This window comes from Vigna radiata, chromosome 11 (genome assembly GCF_000741045.1).
Source record: "Vigna radiata var. radiata cultivar VC1973A chromosome 11, Vradiata_ver6, whole genome shotgun sequence".
Lineage (NCBI taxonomy): Eukaryota > Viridiplantae > Streptophyta > Magnoliopsida > Fabales > Fabaceae > Vigna > Vigna radiata.
In genome coordinates, this window is record NC_028361.1 from 147,382 (window position 1) to 160,034 (window position 12,653).

General features: G+C 34.1%; 2 protein-coding genes and 1 pseudogene across 2 annotated transcripts; all 3 read left to right on the plus strand.

Moving 5' to 3' along the window:
* Positions 1–353: 353 nt before the first annotated feature.
* On the plus strand, positions 354–3,834 carry LOC106777986 (O-acyltransferase WSD1-like). The gene is made up of 6 exons (XM_014665843.2): positions 354–1,227; positions 2,550–2,622; positions 2,742–2,809; positions 2,910–3,125; positions 3,234–3,371; positions 3,485–3,834. The coding sequence occupies exons 1-6, from the start codon at positions 514–516 to the stop codon at positions 3,632–3,634; spliced, it is 1,359 nt and encodes a 452-aa protein (XP_014521329.1). The 5' UTR covers positions 354–513; the 3' UTR covers positions 3,635–3,834.
* A 594-nt stretch (positions 3,835–4,428) lies between these two features.
* Positions 4,429–6,172, plus strand: LOC106776507 (scopoletin glucosyltransferase). Its single transcript, XM_014663986.2, has one exon. It carries the CDS (start codon positions 4,571–4,573, stop codon positions 6,014–6,016), a length of 1,446 nt encoding a protein of 481 aa, XP_014519472.1. The 5' UTR covers positions 4,429–4,570; the 3' UTR covers positions 6,017–6,172.
* Positions 6,173–8,788: 2,616 nt separating this feature from the next.
* Positions 8,789–10,597, plus strand: LOC106777428 (annotated as a pseudogene).
* The last annotated feature ends 2,056 nt before the right edge of the window (positions 10,598–12,653 follow it).

Here is a 12,653-nt window from a genome sequence, read left to right on the forward strand (position 1 = left end):
TTCTTAAATAATAATGAGAAGAGAAAAAAAAATAAGTAAAAAATAATTTATATATTATCTATATATAAATATTTATACATCAAAATTATAACATGATTAATTATAATTCTATTTAATCTATCAATTATATATACAAAATAACAAACAGAAATAATAACAAATAAAATCTTAAAATCTAGAAGGATATCAAATATTAAATTTTAACAAATATTAAATCCTAACATAATTATTTCTTTAATTTAATTTTAATAGAATCAAATTGTGTTAGAAACTAATAATTAAAATTATGGTCGTTTTTACAAATTTTAAAACTTACTACCGAAGATGTTTAAAATTATGTTTCTAGATTTGGTGAGGAGAAGCACGTGGAGGATTTGAATGGGAATGGAAAGAAAGAATAGTTAGGGATAAAGAATGTGTAAAATGGAAGGAAGAAAAATGAACAGAGTGGTGATGACAGTAGAAGTAGAATAAGAGAGAGATAGAGAGAGAGGAGAGAGGGTGGGAACGAGGATGGGTGAGAGTGGGGACGAGGCTCTGACGCCGGCGGGGAGGCTTTTCCTGCAAGAAGAAACGAAGCAAGTGATCAACTGCGTGATAGGGTTGAAGAATCCCATCGACGTGGAGTTAGTGAAATCCGAAGTGCGGAAGTCAACCATGCTCCAACACCCGCGCTTCAGCAGCCTGATGGTGAGAGACGAAAGAGGAGTGGAGCACTGGCGAGCCACCCAAGTGGAGATTGATCGGCACTTCCGCATAATCAAGGAGGCGCTGGGTGAGGAAGGGGATGAACGGGCCATCAACGGCTACCTTGCGGAACTATCTATTGACTTCGATGGGCTTAGCATGGATAAGCCTCTCTGGGAAATCCATCTTCTCATGGCCCACAACTGCCTTATTTTCCGAATCCATCACGCCCTTGGTGATGGTATTTCCTTGATGTCTATGTTCCTTGCCAGCTGCAGGAAACTCAACGATCCCCAAGCTCTCCCTGCCATCGCTTCTCCTTCAAATATCTCTTACCCTCCCTTCAATTTCTGGAATCTCCTCGCCACTCTCTGGTTTTCTTTCCTCTTTGTCCTCGACTTTATCCTCAGGTGTTTTTGGGTTCGTGACCCCAGATCCTCCATCACCGGTGGCGCCGGCGTTGAACTCTGGCCCCGCAAAATTGCTACTGCCACTTTCTCCCTTCAAGACATGAAGACCGTCAAGACTGCCGTTAATGCGGTAAATTTTCCTTTTCTTGTCCCTCACTCTTTTCTTCTTTTATTTTTATTACTATATACCAAATCAAATTATTCTTCCTCACCCTCCTCATTTTAGGCATCCTAAATTGACAACTCCTACTTTTCCATAACTCGAATTTCTTCACGGAAACAATATTTAAACAATATTCACCTTTCTTCATACTTCTTTTTTTTATTTCTGCTTTATATTACGGGATCGTCTTCTTTTTTTTTTTTAACAGTTTAATAGTTACCTGTTCCCCCCTCCGATGAATAATTTCATCAATTTACTTCAAACTGATCAATATTGTATGGTTATATATTATTTTGTTGAAAATTGATAAATTTTATATTATTGTCCAATCTCACATTTTGACTAACCCCTACCAGAATATATAATGATTAGCTTAACGTATAATGATTAGCTTAACGTTGACAATTTATGGTGAAAAAGTTGCTGGTTTTTTTATCACATGTTTAATGATCCCACTTTCCACAACCCCCTTTTCTTGACAAAAGGCAAATATTAGAAAAACGCTAGTAAATTAAAAAAGTCAGTTTATCTTTTCAAATTTGGAAGTTTTCATTCGGGTTGTAGGGAACATATGTAAGGTTTAGAAACGTCAATTGTTAAAATTTCTTCCTGATATGGTCAAACCCCAAATCCTAGCTAATGTTAGGCAGCTAGTGTAGTTTCTTTCGTATGATACTATCCTAAGTAATGCCTTCCACAAAAAAGATGTGGTGGAAATGTACTTGTAAGTTCTTCATGAGTGTTATATTTTTATGGCGATATGTTGGACCCAGATCTATCTTTAAGATAACAGGTCTTATTGTTAAAACACTATTAAGTGTGGCGATAGGTAGGCTATCCTTAAAATAAGTCTTTTTCCTCCATAAGTCTTGTTTCTCAAAAACTAGAAATATTCTAATGATAGGTGGAATTTCAAATTACTTAAAATAAGACTTATCACATAAGACTAGTTAAGATATAATAACACTAATAATATTAATAAATAAATGAGAGTATCTTTGTAGTATTATTACAACTAAATGGAAATAAATACGTAGTTTAGCATAAATTACAAATCTGCCGATTAATAAAATAAATCCTAATATGAGTAAGTAGGATGAAATAATCATCAAATAGGTGAATAAACGATAGATACGAAATAGAAAATTAGGGATATGAACCATAATATAGTATTATAGAAAAAAGCGAAGACAGACTTCACTAACTCTTCGTTCTTGTCAACATACAAATATACCAGTATCTATGAATACTTTTCGTTCTTGTGATTGTTAATTTTTGCTATTGTGCAGACCATAAATGACGTTCTATTTGCAGTTATATCGTGTGGGATATCTAGATACTTGGACTTCCGAGCACCTAACGGTAAAATTCTGTTGTATTTTCTATTGAACAAAGCTTGCCTTTTTAATTATGTTCAAAAGGCGTGCCTGCAGTCAAACACACACATGATCATAATTGATTAAATAATATTTTTCTATAAGGGCTGCGAGACGGTGTTCAGCTGACAGGGTTAGCTATGGTTAATTTAAGAAAGCAACCAGGGTTGCAGGTCTGCTCTTGCCTTGCACAAAAATACTTTCCTTGTACACCTGTTTTCAATCTACAACTTTACTGAGGTAGGATAAAAATGAATTATTTTTATTCATCAGGATTTGTCCAATTTGATGAAAAGCAATTCAGGAGCGAGGTGGGGTAACAAATTTGGTATGATTCTGCTGCCAATATATTACCACAGAAGCAACTTTTCAGATCCTTTAGAATATTTGAAGAGAGCTAAGGCAACGATTGACAGAAAGAAACGATCTCTAGAGGCCAGTTTCTCATACAAAATTGGAGATTTTGTAATGTCCACCCTTGGTCCAAAGGTCCACTTCCTTTTTCCTCGTTTTCAGACTATTTTAGTGGTAAAGTAGAATATTTCAACCATCGTTAGTCTTCAGCAAACACAATGCTGTTTTATCTCTATGTTGCAGTTTGCTGGCCTTCTAAATTACCGGATACTCTGCCACACCACCTTTACAATCTCAAACGTAGTAGGTCCACAAGAGGAGATTATGATTGGAGGCAATCCTATTACGTTTTTAAGGGCAAACAATTCTGCCTTGCCACATGTATGCCCCCCTAATATCTGTTTTTCCTCACGGATTAAGTACTTCAAACTTGAGAGCGTACTTGTAGGTGAATATAGTTATGATCATTGTTGTTGGCTGGTTTTGTAATGCAGGCGCTGATTTTGAATATGGTGAGCTATGCTGGAAGGGCAGACATGCAAGTGCAGGTGGCCAAAGACATCATTCCTGATCCTGAGTTTCTTGCCAAGTGCTTTGAAGATGCATTGCTTGAAATGAAGGAGCGGGTTACGGCCAAAATCTGACTTATGGAGAAATTAGATTTTGATAAATGTGATAAAATTAATGTATGTGAAATATTGAGATGCTTACAATCACAGGCAAGTAATTTAGATTATCACAACATTTACTTAAATGTTATATAGGACTTAATTGTGATACATTCTGCTCTCTCTTAAGATCCACACCGGTGGCATATGTATATTTGGGTTAAAATCTGTTTACATTTGGTGTGTTAAAATTAGTTAAATTACATCCGTAATAAATAACTTATAATAAACAAATTTAATCATTCCAATTGATGACATTTTCCAACGTATATAAATCATTAGTAAAGTTGGTAGACTCATAGTGCTATCCCTATATGCGTCTATCGTATATATTATGATATTAGCAGGACTTATACGTAATAAGTTCAAAGGATTGGTAGACAGTATTGGAAATGTCGCAAAGACAAGTACAAATATGATATGATTGGGTCTCTATCATCTCAGCATTTAGCGCTGATTAAACAAGTACTCTGTTTAAGCGTTTGTTATCCATCCAACCCTTTGGAAGGAAATGACGACGAAATGTGGTCTAAAATAAGATTGAAACGGCGTGTTTGAATAGTTTGGAAGGGCATGGTATGACGCACGGGATTACGAAGTCTGCTAACACCCTGACGCAAGGGATTACGTATTCTGCTTTGTATTTTAAATTTTGAAGAGAAGAAAAGTAGTCTCGACCGTTGTCAGCAATGGATCGATTAAGGATCAATTGCTGCTGTTCAGTATTTTATTATATGACAAATTCTGACACGGTGATCCATTTGTTATATAGTTTTACATGTTACTGGGGGAAAAAAGGGAACAGAGTCCGCTAGAAAACAACTTGAGACAGACTAGCTATATGTTGTAAAGCTGGAAGGATTTGGTTGAGGGGCAAATAAAATCCAGTGTGTTAGTGTGAGTGAGGGGAATATGGATGCGAAAGGAAAACTAAAGGTAATGTTTCTTCCTTTTCCTGGTCAAGGACACTTGATCCCAATGGGTGATATGGCAAGAGCATTCAGTGGAAGAGGGGTGAGGGCAACTATAGTCACCACTCCACTCAACGTACCCGCTATTCGGGGGACCATAGGAAAAAGCTCAGATTTAGACTCCGACTCGGAGATAGAAATCGTCACCATTAAATTCCCTTGTGCAGAGGCTGGCTTACCTGAGGGATGCGAAAATACAGAGTCAGTCCCCTCTCCAGACTTCATACCCGCTTTCTTCAAGGCAACCAGCATGCTACAGCCCCAATTGGAACACCTCCTTCTTCAACACTCACCACACTGCCTTATTGCCAGTGCTTTCTACCCCTGGGCATCTCACTCTGCAGCTACATTCAATATCCCAAGGCTTGTATTTTATGGCACCGGTGTCTTCGCCTTGTGTGCTTCAGAATGTCTGCGACTCTACCAGCCTCACAACAATGTTTCTTCTGACTCTGATCTATTTGTTATTCCTCATCTTCCGGGAAACATCCATATGACAAGGATGATGTTGCCCGATTACGCTAAAACTGACGGGGAAACTAAATACGCAGAACTGTTGAAGGCAATCAAGGAATCGGAGGTCGCAAGCTTCGGGGTTATTGTTAACAGCTTTTACGAACTGGAGCAGGAGTACGCTGATTATTACGAAAAGCTGCAGGGGCGGAGGGCGTGGTACATAGGTCCGCTTTCTCTGTGTAACCAACAGGAACGCAAAGGCAAGCGAGGGAAGGAAGCCTCGGTTGACGAAGGGGACATTTTGAAGTGGCTGGATTCGAAGAAAGCCAACGCAGTGGTGTACGTCTGTTTTGGTAGCATAGCCAACTTCAGCGAAAGTCAGTTGAGAGAAATAGCGAGGGGACTTGAGGATTCGGGACAAGAATTCATATGGGTTGTGAGGAGAAGTGACAAGGAATGGCTTCCGGAGGGGTTTGAGAGAAGAACAGAAGGAAGAGGAATGATTATTTGGGGATGGGCACCTCAACTTCTGATTCTTGACCATCCAGCGGTGGGAGCCTTTGTGACACACTGTGGATGGAATTCAACGCTGGAAGCTGTGTCCGCTGGCGTGCCCATGGTCACTTGGCCCGTTTCTGCTGAACAGTTCTACAATGAGAAATTAGTGACGGAGATTCTTGAAATTGGGGTCCCTGTTGGTGTTAAAAAATGGGCTAGAATTGTGGGAGACAGTGTTGGCGGTGAGGCGCTTGAGAAGGCACTAAAAAGAATAATGGTAGGGGAAGAAGCAGAGACTATCAGAAACAGAGCACACAAACTGTCAGAGATGGCAAGAACTGCTGTGGAACGCAACGGATCATCTTCCTGTTCCCTCACTGATCTGATACAACGCCTTCAGTCGATTCAAAATTTCCCAAAATCATCTGAATGACTCGTGTGTGTGGATATTTTAAGAGATTGATACAAACATAAAAGAAAAATTAATTTATTTATGATTGTAGGAATGAAAAGAGGAGAAAATATGATGTTTTTTCCAATGGTATGGTTTATATAATATATGTAGTTAATGTGTGAAGAGTTTTTGAAATGAGATTTTGTGATATTTAAAGAAAAATATTGTTCATAATATTATAACAAAAAATTAGAATGATGTTGGATAAATTAAAATAGAAAACGCAATTTTGATAAACGTAAATATATGATTATTGAGGTTGGTAGTTACTCGACTATAATATTCTTAAAAGTACTATGATTACTATGTCTCTTAATTATTATTATGTAAAAAATTATTTTTTATGTATAATAAATTAAGTATGTTGTATTTTAAATTATGAAACTAATTACAATTGATTTTAAAGAAATGATTAATTATAATATACATTTGATTTTGATGTACTTATTTTATATTTGTAAAAACAAAAATCATTTTTTATGTATTATATTTTTAATTTTTTGTTCGCTGTCGATGTGAATTTATTGTTATTATTAATGTTAATTGTTGCTGTAATTAATATGTATTTAATGGTTTTACTTAATATGTATTAAATTATTGTGCTTAATACATATTATATATGGAATTTTAGGAGCTCGTGTTTTAAGAATAAAATTTTATATTTTATTATAAAAAAGAGAGTTCATAATGTATATGTAACAATAGTATTTATCATGGTGTGACTCAAATTTGAAAGAGTATTGTGTGAATGATCTCTTACACTTATAGAAGGTACCAAAGATCTTTTGTACTTAAAGAGATTTCCGAAAAGATCCCTACTCACATTAGAAGTATATAAAGAGATTTTAATCAAATTTTACTTAAATGTTTTTTATTTTCTAAAAATGGATGAATTAATTAATTAATTTATTAAACATGATTGAAAATCTTGTGTAAGAAAAATGTTTATAAATAATTATATTTATTGCATTTTATATGGATGTCAATGTGAATTGGTTTGTCTTGTTTTAATGTATTCTATATTTGATCTACAAAGAATAGGTCAAATCAACTCGCTTTGCATAAGAAATGCAAGTTAGCTTTTTTGCCCTACCTTATAAAACATTTAACTTGTAGGTTTACAAGTCAACATGCAATCTTCATAAAAAAATTATTTATTTTGTAATTTTTTATCTTGTAAAATATACCTATTTATTAAAATAAATAATATTCATAATTTCTAATTTTTAAATACAAGCTTATTGAAACTATAAATAGTTTTGAAATACACCCAAACAAAGAAAAAAATACAAGTAAGAGAATTATATTTGGATGGACTAGATATGAACGAGTGAGCTATTTTTGATGAACTAGAGAAGAAATGCAAATTAACAAGTTACTTAGAATAAACACACAAAATGAAATGTATTACAATAAACATACAAAATGAGATGTATTAATACAGTTGCATTTTAGGAATTCAAGTCAATATGAGTTGTGTAAACCAAATGCAGGTCAACATGTTAATCTATGCAAGTTGTAAGTTATATACAAACTTTAGAAAGTATGATATTTAAATATGAAAGTTTCATTGTTAGAGAAACTTGGGATTTCTATTTAATAATAACATATGTCTTAGTCACATATAAAAGTTTAATATAATTTTTTTTGTTTAAAATATTGATTTTATAAACTTAATCAATAATTCAGTAAATAATTATGTCGATTGAAATAATAAATTATATAATATGTATGGTGAATTAAAAATTTAATCATAATTGATCATAAACAAATATTAATTATATATGTTTAATTCTTTTGTATTGTTAATAATAAGGATATTTATCTTGAATATTTTTCATTAGAGATATGTTTGATATTATTAAAGGATACATAAATTTACATTACATACAAAACATATAATGTAAATATATGTCAGACATTACTTCAAGTTCGATATAAATGTCTCAAAATTTATGTATATCATGTTCGACATAAAAGAGTATGTCATTAGTAAAGAAAGTTATATTGAAATAAACATTTATTTAAGAATCTGTTTCAATTTAGTGTGCAACTTATCACATGAAAGATTTACATAAAGTTAAATAAGAGATGGTAAACAAGAAAGCCAAATTAGGAAAGAAGTTGGATCACAGAGTAAGAAGAAGATTCATATGTACAAGTTAAAGGGTATTTAAAACAAGATAACCTTAAGGATTTGATTGAGTTTGTTAGTATGAGTGAGGGGAATATGGAGGCGAAAGAGAAACTAAACGTAATGCTATTTCCCTTTCCGGGACATGGTCATTTGATACCAGCGGCCGATATGGCAAGATCATTCAGTGGAAGAGGGGTGAGGATAACAATAGTTACCACTCCACAAAACGTACCTACTCTTCGTCGGACCATAGGAAAAAGCTCTCATTCTATAGAATTCCTCACCGTCAAATTCCCCTCTGCAGAGGCTGGCTTACCTNAGGGATGCGAAAATACAGAGTCAATCCCCTCCCCTAACCTCATACCCGCTTTCTTCATGGCAACCACCATGCTATGTTTGAATTAGTTTGAAATGTTGGTACAAAACTAGATAGAAATCGCGTGTTTGAATTAGTTTGAAAGGGCATGGTATGACGCAGGGGATTACGAAGTCTGCTAACACCCTCACGCAAGGGATTACGTATTTTGCTTTGTATTTTAAATTTTGAACTGACGAAAAGTGGTCTTGACCATTGAGAGCAATGGATCGATGAAGGATCAAGTACTGCGGTTCAGTATTTTATTATTTGACCAATTCCGACACAGTGATACATCTGTTATAGTTTTACATGTTACTGGGGAAAAAAGGAAACCGTGTCCGCTGGGAAACAACTTGAGACGGACTAGCTATATATTTTAAAGCTAGAAGGAATTGGTTGAGGGGCAAATAAAATCCAGTGTGTTAGTGTGAGTGAGGGGAATATGGATGCGAAAGGAAAACTAAAGGTAATGTTTCTTCCTTTTCCTGGTCAAGGACACTTGATCCCAATGAGTGATATGGCAAGAGCATTCAGTGGAAGAGGGGTGAGGGCAACTATAGTCACCACTCCGCTCAACGTGCCTACTATTCGGGGGACCTTAGGCAAAAGCTCAGATTTAGACCCCGACTCGGAGATAGAAATCGTCAGCATCAAATTCCCCTGTGCAGAGGCTGGCTTACCTGAGGGATGCGAAAATACAGAGTCAATCCCCTCTCCAGACTTCATATCCGCTTTCTTCAAAGCAATCACCATGCTACGGCACCAATTCGAACACCTCCTTCTTCAACACTCACCACACTGCCTTATTGCCAGTGCTTTATACCCCTGGGCATCTCACTCTGCAGCTACATTCAATATCCCAAGGCTTGTATTTTATGGCACCGGTGTCTTCGCTTTATGTGCTTCAGAATGTCTGCGACTCTACCAGCCTCACAACAATGTGTCTTCTGACTCTGATCTATTTGTTATTCCTCATCTTCCGGGAAACATCCAAATGACAAGGATGATGTTGCCCGATTACGCTAAAGCTGACGGGGAAACCAAATACGCAGAACTGTTGAAGGCAATCAAGGAATCGGAGGACGCAAGCTTGGGAGTTATTGTTAACAGCTTTTACGAACTGGAGCAGGTGTACGCTGATTATTATGAAAAGCTGCAGGGGCGGAGGGCGTGGTACATAGGTCCGCTTTCTCTGTGTAACCAACAGCAACACAAAGGCAAGCGAGGGAAGGAAGCCTCGGTTGACGAAGGGGACATTTTGAAGCGGCTGGATTCGAAGAAAGCCAACGCAGTGGTGTACGTCTGTTTTGGTAGCATAGCCAACTTCAGTGAAAGTCAGTTGAGAGAAATAGCGAGGGGACTTGAGGATTCGGGACAAGAATTTATATGGGTTGTGAGGAGCAGTGACAAGGAATGGCTTCCGGAGGGGTTTGAGAGAAGAACAGAAGGAAGAGGAATGATTATTTGGGGATGGGCACCTCAACTTTTGATTCTTGACCATCGAGCTGTGGGAGTGTGACACACTGTGGATGGAATTCAACGCTGGAACCTGTATCCGCTGGGGTGCCCATGGTCACTTGACCTGTTTCTGCTGAACAGTTCTACAATGAGAAGTTACTGACCGAGATTCTTGAAATCGGGGTCCCTGTTGGTGTTAAAAAATGGGCTACAATTGTGGGAGACGGTGTTGGCAGTGAGGCGCTTGAGAAGGCACTGAAAAGAATAATGGTAGGGGAAGAAGCAGAGACTATCAGAAACAGATCACATAAACTGTCAGAAATGGCAAGAACTGCCGTGGAATGCAACGGATCCTCTTCCTGTTACCTCACTGATCTGATACAACACCTTCATTGGATTGCAGGCCTTCAAAATTGCCCAAAATCATCTGAATGACTCTAGATTCTCATCATTTCATAAAACCTAAGTCGTGACCTTAACTGTATGTCTGTATCAATGAGTAGACAAAACGATGAAAGGATGTTTTGGATCCTCTTTTTTTATGACTTAGGGTGCACATGGATTTGCAGTTGACTTTGTTTTTTTTTTATATATATCTCCAAATAAAGAATCTGAAACCCAGATTTTATATTATGAATAAATTTGACCTTTGTTTCTTATTTTAAAACTAGACGATATTCTATGAAAGTTAAAAGAGAGAAAAATTTAAGTAGAAGCCAATAATATCTAGCTAGACGATGTACTTATTAGTTTTTTTTTTTCAAAAAAAAAAAGTAGAGTAGATGATGTAGTGGCTGAACGAATTACTATTTTTATTGAGTGAATGTAATAATAATTAATAAAAAATTTAGATAAAACTCTAGACATTACATTTTATGGATTAGTGAATCATTGTTGGAGAAACTTAGTGGATTTGGCTTTCTAAGAGTTTGGATTGTTGGACAAATGGTATTAATGTTGGGTGAAGAATATTTTTAGATATCTAAAAGTTGATGGATAATTGGGTCATTAAGATGAAAACTCATTATATATTTTAAATTTTAAGATCAACCCCATACTGTTATGATGTTTTGATAATGTTATGGTTTATATAACATAAAGAAAATATATGTAATTAATGTGTGAAGAGTTTCTGAATTGAGATTTTGTGATATTTAAAGAAATATTTTATTCATAATATTATAACAATAAATTAGATTAATGTTGAATAAATTAAAAGAGAAAATGAAATTTTAATAAAAGTAAATATATGATTATTTAGGTTGGTCGTTTGTCATCTATAATATTCTTAAAATTATTATGGTTACTATATCTGTTAATTACTATGTACCAAATTGTTTTTTATGTATAATAAATTAAGTATGTTGTATTTGAAATCATGAAACTAATTACAATTGATTTTACAGAAATGATTAATTATAATATACATTTGATTTTGATGTATTTATTTTATATTGTAAAAACAAAATCATTTTCTATGTATTATATTTTTAATTTTTTGTTAATGTGAATTTATTGTTATTAATGTGTATTTAATTGTTTTACTTAATGTGTATTAAATTATGGCGCTTAATATATATCATATATTGAATTTTAGGAGCTAGTGTTTTAAGAATAAACTTTTATAAATTATTATATAAAAAAAGAGTTCATAATGTATATGTAGCAATAGTATTTATTATGGTGTAACTCTAATTTGAAAGAGTATTGTGTTAAAGATCTTTTACACTTAAATAGAAGGTACCATAGATCTTTCAAACTTAAAAAGAGATTTTCTAAAAGATCTTTACTCGCATTAGAAGTACAGAGACTTTTTAATATAAAATTTTACTTATTTTTTTTATTTTCTAAAAATTGATGAATTAATTAATTAATTTATTAAACATGATTAAAAATTGTGTAAGAAGAATTTTTATAAGTAGTTATATTTATTGTATTTGATACGAATGTACGTGAATTTGTCTGGTTTTGATGTGTTCGTCATTTAACCCACATAAAGTGTTTAAGTCGGCTCGCTTTGTATGAGAAATGTGAGTTAATTTTTTTAACTTATCTCATGTAGCATTTGACTTGTGAGTTCAGGAGTCGACCGTATACCTTCATCATAAATTATTTGTTTTCTTTTGTAAAATACTATATATGGTGCAAAATTTTGATAAATATATTTTAATTAAATTAAATTAGTATAACTCACAAATTTTATAAACTTACTTATTAAAATAAGTAATATTCATAATTTTGTAACTTCTAATTTTTAAATACAGATCTATTGAAATTATAAATGATTTTGAACTAGACTGAAATCAGAGAAAAAAAATAAAAGTAAGGGAATTATTTATGGACAGATTAGAAATAAATGAGTGAACTACTTTTGGATAAATAGAAAACAAATGCAAATAAACAAGTTACTTAGAATAAACACACAAAAGGAGATGTGTTAATGCAAATGCATTTTAGTAGTAATTTAAGTCTGTGAGTTATGCAAACCAAATGTAGGCCAACTTGTTGTTAGTCTATGCAATTTGTGAGTTATATACAAAATTTTAAAAAAGTATGAATATTTTATTGTTAGAGGAACATCGTGATTTCTATTTAATAATAACACATGTCTTAGTCACGTATGAAAATTTAATATATCATGTTATAAACTTTATGAACTTATT